General features: G+C 39.5%; 1 protein-coding gene across 1 annotated transcript in view; it reads left to right on the plus strand.

Annotated features, from left to right (window-relative positions):
- KLF13 (KLF transcription factor 13) overlaps nt 1-9,913 on the plus strand; it is a 168,122-nt gene extending 158,209 nt beyond the window's left edge. Inside the window, exon 2 of the mRNA XM_053717559.1 lies at nt 8,518-9,913. Within this exon, the coding sequence (XP_053573534.1) occupies nt 8,518-8,795 (278 nt within the window). The 3' untranslated portion in view covers nt 8,796-9,913. The remainder of the gene's footprint in view (nt 1-8,517) is intronic.
- The last annotated feature ends 252 nt before the right edge of the window (nt 9,914-10,165 follow it).

A 10,165-nucleotide genomic window follows, 5' to 3' on the forward strand; every position in this document is an offset into this window, starting at 1 on the left:
TTCAGGCGTCAACTTATCATCTGACGAAATTTCACACAGATACTGTACAGTGTTGTCCTTTCTGAGAACTCATGGATGGAAGGTGAACTTAGAAAAGAGTTCACTAATTCCACGGACAAGGGTTCCCTTCTTTGGAACTCTGATAGATTCTGTAGACCTGAATATATTTCTGACGGAGGTCATAAAGTCAAAGAATCTAAATACATGCCGAGCCCTTCAGTCCAATCCTTGGCCATCTGTGGCTCAGTGTATGGAGGTAATAGGATTGATGTTGGCAGTAATGGACATCATTCCGTTTGCTCGTTTTCATCTCAGACCACTGCAACTGTGCATGCTCGGACAGTGGAATGGGGATTATGCAAATTTATCTCTTCCGATAAATCTGGATCAAGAGACCAGAGACTCTTCTTTGGTGGTTGTCGCCGGATCATCTGTCCCAAGGGACGTGTTTCCACAGACCCTCGTGGGTGATAGTGACAACGGACGCCAGCTACTAGGCTGGGGTGCAGTCTGGAATTCCCTGAAGACTCAGGGTGTATGGACTCAAGTGGAGTCTGTACTTCCGCTCAATATTCTGGAATTGAGAGCAATATTCAATGCTCTTCAGGCATGGCCTCAGTTGGCTTCGGCCAAATTCATCAGATTCCAGTCAGACAATATCACGACTGTGGCTTACATCAATCATCAGGGGGGAACGAGGAGTTCCTTAGCGATGACAAAAGTATCCAAGATATTTCGGGTGTCAGCAATCTACATCCCAGGTGTGGACAACTGGGAAGCGGATTATTTAAGTCACCAGGCTTTTCATCCGGGGGAGTGGGAACTCCATTCGGAGGTATTTGCCTCACTGATTCTCAGATGGGGCAGACCGGAATTGGATCTGATGGCATCTCGACAGAATGCCAAGCTCCCAAGATACGGATCCAGGTCAAGGGATCCTCAGGCCGAACTAGTAGATGCCTTGGCAGTGCCTTGGTCATTCAACCTAGCTTATGTGTTTCCACCGTTTCCTCTCCTTCCCTGGGTGATTGCTCGGATCAAGCAGGAGAGAGCTTCAGTAATTCTAATCGCGCCTGCGTGGCCACGCAGGACTTGGTATGCAGATCTAGTGGACATGTCCTCTCTGCCTCAGTGGAAACTCCCAGTGAGACAGGACCTTCTCATTCAAGGTCCTTTCCAACATCCAAATCTAATTTCTCTACAACTGACTGCTTGGAGATCGAACGCTTGATTTTATCTAAGCGGGGATAGTGTAGGGGTCAGAAAGCTACGGCTACCTCTCTTTCTTTTTGGCTGAAGAGTATCATTCGTCTGGCATATGAGACTGCTGGACAGCAGCCTCCTGAAAGAATTACGGCTCATTCTACTAGGGCTGTGGCTTCCTCATGGGCATTTAAAAATGATGCTTCTGTTGAACAGTTTTGCAAGGCTGCAACTTGGTCGTCTCTTCATACTTTTTCCAAATTTTACAAATTTTATACTTTTGCTTCTTCTGAGGCTGTTTTTGGGAGAGAGGTTCTTCAAGCAGTGGTGCCTTCCATTTAGGCTCCTGTCTTGTTCCTCCCTTTCATCCGTGTCCTATAGCTTTGGTATTGGTATCCCACAAGTAAGGATCAAATCCGTGGACTCGTCATATCTTTGTAAAAGAAAAGAAAATTTATGCTTACCTGATAAATTTCTTTCTTTTACAATATGATGAGTCCATGGCCCACCCTGTCATTTTTAAGACAGGTATATATTAATTTTTATTAAACTTCAGTCACTTCTGCACCTTTAGCTTTTCCTTTCTCTTCCTAACTTCGGTCGAATGACTGGATTGGGAGGGAAGGGAGGAGCTATATATACAGCTCTGCTGTGGTGCTCTTTGTCACTTCCTGTTAGCAGGAGGTTAAATCCTACAAGTAAGGATGAAATCCGTGGACTCGCCATATCCCTTTAGTGATATATATGTCCATGTTACATATATGTCACTAAAGGGCATCATCAGAAGTAATAAGATAATAATTCTGCAAAACAATTGTGCTTGTGTTATTTGCAAGAAAACGGAAAAGTCTTGTAATTACTAGGTATTTTATGTGTATTTAATGCAAAAATATACTGAAAATGAGGCGACTTCATAGGTATTATATTACAAGAATCTTTATATGTATGTATTGTGTGTGTATATATGTATATATATATATATATATATATATATATATATATATATATATATATATATATATATATATATATATATATATAATTATTTGAAAGGACATGTCTGGTAGTTAACCAGCACAACCAGAGGGTGATGAAGTCTGATGGGAAGAGAATTATATTCAGTATTTTATGGAGCTTGGCTTAGGGTGTCACATGACATTAGAGGAGGTGATTGGTTACAGCTTTATCACACTATTTGTTTTGTTTTTTTGTACATAAACTTTTTTAGTGACACAAACTATAAATATTGCCCACATATACTTACAAAGGAAAAAATGTTTTTCATCTCATTTTATTCATGGTGTCCTTGGAGTGTCACAGACATATAAAAAGGTCCTGCAGGGCCAGATGTGAAGGTTATCACAAAGCAAAAACTCTGGGAACTTCTGAAGAGAATTATATGGCATGTGCATACATCCCTGCTTTTCAACAAAGGATAACAAGAAAATGAAAAACATTAGATAATAGAAGTAAATTGAAAAATTGTTTAAAATTGTATGTTCTATCAGAATCAGGAAATATTTTGGGTTTTTTTTTGTCCCTTTAAACTCAATTTAAATTCTTTTCCACAAAGGATACCAAGTAAACAATGTAATTGTACGGAAAATTTAAAGTTATTCAAAATAGTATGGTCTAGCTGAAACATAAAAGTTTGATTTTTACTTTATGCCCCTTTCAATGCAATTTTATTAATATACAGTTCCAGACTTTTTTGTTTATTTTATGCAAGCTTTTAACTGAACAATAATAATTGTCTCCCTTTGGCGAAGTCATATATTATACATGGGATATATAAAATGAAATACAATTACATATTTATATGAAACATAAGAGAAAAGAATGGTGGTCTTCACTTTAGTCATACTCCTAGGCCAGGTGAGAAACATGGCGGCGGTGTTGGGATCCTGCTCCCCCCTCTACCTAGCTCCAATCCCATCTCTCTCCTTCTCCTCCTTTAAAGTCCACTGTATTCGCCTGTTCTCCCCCCTCTCCCTCAAAGTGGCAGTCATCTATCGCCCTCCTGGACTGACCTCCAAATTCCTTGACAACTTTGCCGCCTGGCTTTCTTACTTTATCTCTACAAATATACCAACCCTAATTCTTGGGGACGTCAACATTCCCATTGACAACCCATCTGCCCCTGCTGCCTCTAAACTTCTTTCACTCACATCCTCCTTCCGTCTCTCACAATCCACCCTATTCCCTACTCACCATGATGGACACTCCATTGACCTGGTATTTCATACCTCTGCTGTATATCTGCCCTCACCAGTCACCCTTTTCCCATTTCAGACCATCACCTGGTCACCTATAATATTATTGCAACAGCTAAACCCACTTCTCCATCCAGCCCTGGCACCTGTAGAAATCTACACAATGTGGATCTGCTCCAATTTTCATAAATCATTCAAGATCTCCTCCCTCATGCTTCCACTATAATCTGCCCTGATCTCGCTACAGCCCGTTATAACAAAACTCCTGTGCACTAGACACACTTGCCCCTCCCCGACTGCACAAAACATCACGCCGTCAGTTACAGCCCTGGAACTCTCAGCAAACACGCTATTTGCAAAAATGCTCCCATACTGCTGAGTTTGTCTGGAGGAAAACTCAATCTCAACCTGATTTCATACACTATAAGTTTATTCTTCGTTCATACACTTTTGCCCTTCACTTAGCCAAGCAAACCTACTTCTCTTCTTTCATATCTACTCTTTCATCAAACCCTAAACGACTCTTCTCCACCTTTAACTCTCTCCTCTACCCACCTGCTCTCCCCCCCTGCTCAAGACCTGGCAGACTACTTTTTAAACCAAACACTATCCGAAGCAATATTCCAACAGGCCCAGTTACTCCCTCTGCCAACCTCTGCATCTTCCACCCAGCCTCTGAGAATGAAGTTTCTTTCTTACTATCTTCCTCACGCCTCACTACCTGCCCGCTCAACCCTATACCTTCCTATCTAATACCCTCCCTGTCTTCCACCCTCACTCCTGCTATTACATCTTCAACCTATCTCTCTCTAGTGGCTCATTCCCATCTTCTTTTAAACATGCAAAAGTCACTCCCATACTCAAAAAAACCCCTCCCTCTACCCTAATTCTCTTGAAAGCTACCGCCCCATATCACTGCTTCCACTAATATCAAAACTCCTTGAAAAACTAGTTTACAATCGCCTAACCCACTTCCTGTCCACCAACTCCTTGCTTGACCCCCTGCAATCTGGATTCCATTCCAAACACTCGAGTGAGACTGCCCTTACCAAGGTTACTATCAATCTTCTCTCTGCTAAAAATATTGGCCACTACTCTATACTCATCTTACTTGACCTCTCAGCTGCCTTCGACACAGTTGACCACACCCTCCATCTACAGACCCATAGCTCTTTTCACCTCTGTGACGCTGCTCTTTCTTGGATTCACTCCTATCTCTCTCACAGGTCTTTTTCTGTGTCATTTGCCAACTCCTCCTCCTCTCCAATGCCTCTGTCTGTTGGAGTACTTCAAGGATCTGTTCTGGGTCCTCTACTCTTCTCCATTTATACATCTTCACTGGGTAAACTTATCAACAGTTATGGCTTCAAATTTCACCTCTATGCTAATGTTACCCAAATCTACCCTCCATTCCTGCTCTCTCTCCCTCTGTCCTTTCTCATGTCAGTGACTGTTTATCTGGTATTTCTTCTTGGATGGCCTCTCACCACCTAAAGATTAACATGTCCAAGACTGAGCTCCTTTTAATCCCCCCCTCAAGCTCTACGCCGACTTCTGACTTCTCTATCCCTGTCAACGGCATCACCATTTCCCCATCGCCCTAAGTCCGCTGCCTCGGAGTTACACTTGACTCAAATCTATCCTTCTTCACCCACATCCAATCTCTTTCTACATCCTGCCTCAACCACCTATGCAATATTTCCAAGATTCACCCTTTTCTGAGCGCTAACACCACAAAGCAATAAATCCACTCCCTTGTTATTTCCCGACTTGAGTACTGCAATAACCTACTTACTTGCCTTCCTCTTTCCCGTCTCTCCTCCCTTCAATCCATGCTAAATGCCCCGGCCAGGCTAATCCACCTTTCCCGTCGCTCTTTATCTGCTGCACCGCTCTGCGAGTCCCTTCATTGGCTCCCCATTCACCGCAGAATTAAATTCAAAATTCTCACCCTTTTATACAAAGCTCTCACCAACGCCGCTCCCCACTACCTATCCTCTCTAATAAACAAGTATACTCCAGCCCACTCACTAAGATCCAACAATGACCTGCTCCTTGCATCTTCAACTATCACCTCTTCCCATGCTAGACTGCAGGACTTCTGTCAAGCAGCATCTACCCTCTGGTACACTCTCCCTCGTGCTGTCAGTCTTTGCCCTAATCTTTCTTCCTTTAAATGCTCCCTGAAGACTTTTTTCTTCAGAGACGCCTACCACCAAACTCAATATTAAATTAATTTCACTTGCCTAACAACATTTTCCTCATCTTACTTTGCATTAACATCATTCTCAATCTTGCAGTCCTCACCTCCTGTTTCTCAACCTCCTACCCTTCTAGAATCTAAGTTCCCACGGGAATAGGGCCCTCAATTCCTCCTGTATGTGTTTGTAAATTTTGTCCTGTCTCTTACAAATTTTATATCATTGTTTTATTTAAATTAATTGTACCCATTGACAGCGCTGCGGAATATGTTGGCGCTTCATAAATAAAGTATAATAATAATAAAAGAATAATATTGATTGAATGAATGAAACCACATGGCTAGGAACAAGTATCTGATTATAGATATGTAGAATTATCCAAATAATCCATTCCATAGGAAAGGCTGTTAAATCTGAGTAATTCTACTTCCCTGATATGCTAAACCTCCTTCAAGCTAGTTAACAAGTTTGACTATCCCAAAAACTCATTAAAAAGACACACTACTGGGAGTGGTAATGTTTAGCTTATTGTCTTGAGGTACAAACCTAGCAGTATCCTGTATGGTGGGGACATTGAACAAGCGTTTTTTAGAAGTAATGATTTTTTGAGATGTAACCAGTAAATGAAGCAGATTTGCATAATCAACAAATACATGATAAAAAGACAATGCACTTTAGTCTGAACTTCAAATGAATATTAGATTTTTCCTGACCAATTTCAAAGTTATGTCTATTTCCTTCTTAATACAGGGAGAGTCCACAGCTGCATTCCTTACTTGTGGGAAATACTGAACCTGGCCACCAAGAGGAGGCAAAGACACATCAGCCAAAGGCTTAAATACCTTCCCCACTTCCCTTATCCCCCAGTCATTCTTTGCCTTTCGTCACAGGAGGTTGGCAGAGAAGTGTCAGAAGATTTTGGAGTAGTAGTATCCAAAGGTATTTAAGCCTTTGGATGGGGTGTCTTTGCCTCCTCCTGGTGGCCAGGTTCAGTATTTACCACAAGTAAGGAATGCAGCTGTGGACTCTCCCTGTACAGAAGGAAAGGAAATTATGTGGTAAGCATAATTTATGTTTTCCAGACCCCTTGTATCATGTGACAGCCATCAGCCTATCACAAATTAATTCTTGCACATGCTCAGTAGGAGCTGGTGTCTCAAAAAGTGTAAATATATATAAAAAAAAGACTGCACATTTTGTTAATGGAAGTAAATTGGAAAGTTGTTTAAAATTACCTGCTCTATCTTGAATCATGAAAGTGTAATTTTGACTTGAGTGTCCCTTTAATTAGGTTGCAAACAAACTAATGTATACAGCTTGAAATATGACACTGGGGGTTATCTTGTGTTATCATCGTTCTGTGCAGAAGAAAACCCCCAGTGTCTCCCACATTTCTTTTTGTCTAAGGGCATAAGGAGAAGGGTTATAAGGCCACATGTTCATTCAAATGTAGTAGAGACTTGCCCAACGGCAGAGACACGTTTGCTGTGAGAGAGAGTGCTTATTGATGGGGATTATGTGCAGCCCTAGCCACCTGGCACATTAGGGCTATAATGGTAACTATTTCCCCACCTGTACCACCTAAAGGATTAAATGCACCATTGTTTAAATGAAAGGGAACACCCCTTATTTGATTATGGGGGTCACTTTTTCCCTGGAATGTAGTATATTAAACAGTGGAAAATATGAATTGTTAAATAGTCATTCATGGTTATTCTAATTAGTTAGAGAAGTGGTTGAAAGTATGACATTTTATGAAATAATTGTTTATAATAATATGTTGGTGCATGCATTTTTATGATTGGTGGATTTTATTGATTATTTTATAGATTGTCAAAATGTAATGCTATCCAAATTCAGGAAAGTTGCGCAATTTTTCAATTAATCTAATAATGTATGGTTGGTTGTTTCCATTACTATTTATTTCTCTAAAAAACAAACAAGGCGGTACCAAGTGACAAAAAAAGTAATAAAACTGTATCTTCAATTTTAAGATTTTTCTTTCAAAACGTTGGTATTGATTAGAATACCAAATGGTAGTGTTTTGGGATAGTAAACTGGTATACATTTGGAGTAATACAATATTTTAAAAAAACAATGAAAATATATTAAAATGTATATTTCATTTCTTGTGTGCAAAAGTGTGAAAATAGCTTTAAAGGGACGGTCTACTCAAAAATGTTTCATTTTTAAAAAAGATAGGTAAACCTTTACTACTCATTCCCCACCTTTGAACAACCAACATTGTTGTTTAATATACTTTATAACCTTTTAACCTCTAAATGTCTGCCTGTCTCTAAGCCACTGCAGACCACCTCTTATCTCAGTGCATTTTTATAGCTTTTCACAGCAAGACTGCTAGTTTGTGTGCCATATAGATAACATTGTGCACTGATCACTCCCATGGAGTTATACAGGAACCAACACTAATTGGCTAAAATGCAAGTCTGTAATAGCACTGAGATAAGGGGGAAGTCTGCAGAGGCTTCGATATATGGTAATCATAAAAGTATATTAATTTAACCGTGTTTGTTATGCATAACCAGGGAATGGGTAATAAAGCGATTATCTATCTTTCTAAACAATAACAATTTTGGAGTAGATTGTCCCTTTAACATTGTTGTGGGAAATGGCTCAAATATGTTCAATGTTCAAATAAGTGATGAGAGGTTAAGCTACAAATGTCAGGGCTAACTCAATGGACTGTGGAGATGAATAAGCTAGTCTAGAAAAAAACAGAACCTTTATAACATTAATATCTTTCAAAATTATAATAATTTTTATGTGACCAATATTTAAACTAAAATTTAAAAAAACTGCATTTTTATAGCAGGTCAAATTAATGATGTAGCTAGTATTCACATCTATACAAACATATCTTATTTCTCTTTTTAAAACAGGGGAGAGACCTTTTGAATGCAGCTGGGAAGAGTGCAACAAGAAGTTTGCCAGGTCTGATGAGCTGGCCCGGCACTATCGAACACACACAGGAGAGAAGAAATTCAGTTGTCCTATCTGTGAGAAGCGCTTTATGCGAAGTGATCACCTGACCAAACATGCCCGTCGCCATGCCAACTTTCAACCCAGCATGCTCAAGGGAAGAGGCATCAGTTCTAGAAATGGGTCAGTCAGTGACTACAGCCGCTCCGATGCTTCCAGCCCAGCAAGCTCCCCATAAATCTACTTGCACTGGACACTAGCACTTTGTCTCTGTGCAAACATTGTGAAATGAACTTATCAACACATGCACATAGCATGTTTTTTCCTTTTGATTTTTAAGTGGTTTAATGGCTTATTTTAATCTTACTGAACAGATTCTGCACAACTTTATGAAGACAAATGTCTATAGTATGATTTCACAATTTTTCTTGCCAGCGTTTCTAGAATTCTATAAATCAGTCCATTTTAGATCTCTGGGATTCTACAGACCAATCTGTTATGGATCAACAAAATTCACTACTTCTTCTATTTTTCTACCTCCAAATTTTCATAATTCTTTTGGATTGTCTCAGCAGAATTCAATGTCTGGCTTTCTTTTCTATACCCAGAAAGCTTATTTGATTGTTTCTTCTCATTACCCACAATTTCTGTCAGGTTTGTCTCACGTCCATTAAATGCAATATTTACTAAGGATAAAAATTGTCTATAAACTATTTTCTTCACCTCAGGACTCAAATTGTTGCACAACACAAGCATTGATCTACAGCTTAAGATTCAATTGCATTCTATTTCACCTCATCCTATTCTTAAATATTCCCCCTCTCAGGGATAGATTCCTAAAATATACGAAGACAATGAAGACACCTCTTTCTGCAGCCTTATTCTGTCTTTTTTCATCTTTTTTTTTTTTTTTTTGCACTTACGTTTTTTAATTTTGTTTAGGCACATTGGAAAATGCCAGTACTGGAATTGTGTAACCTATAGATGTGTGCATAGAGAAAAAACCTGCTTTATGTTGCAAAAAAAACATTCACGGTTCAGCTGTATATAATATACCTATCCAATTCATCTGAACACACTTATATAGTGAATGGATTTGAAAATGTTGTGCTTTTGTTTTGTATATCTATATATTATGACATTTTAACCATTCTTTTATTTTATGCTCAAGGGCTGTACTGTAAATTATTAGCTTCAGTTGTAATTGATTTGGTGCACTTTGATTCATTATACAAGGTCATAACATAATCTTAAGATAGTGCCTGGGAAAGTAGCATTACTGTACTTACCGTAGAGCCATGTGGATGGCCAATGTTACTGTACCTCATTCTTCAGAATAACCACAATACATTATTACACAGTTCTCTTGTCTATTTGTATTGGAAGGTGGTGCTTTTTCTTTCTAATTGGTGCATCCATATAAATATAGATAGATTGCCTTGAGTAAGAGAAAAAAATACCATTGAAGAGAAACAATGGGGCCTATTTATCAAAGGTCTTGTGGACCTGATCAGACCGTGCGGATCAGGTCCGCACGACCTCGCTGAATCTGTATTCAGCATTGCACCAGCAGCTCACAAGAGCTGCTGGTGCAACGCCGCCCCCTGC

This window comes from Bombina bombina, chromosome 6 (assembly GCF_027579735.1).
Source record: "Bombina bombina isolate aBomBom1 chromosome 6, aBomBom1.pri, whole genome shotgun sequence".
NCBI lineage: Eukaryota > Metazoa > Chordata > Amphibia > Anura > Bombinatoridae > Bombina > Bombina bombina.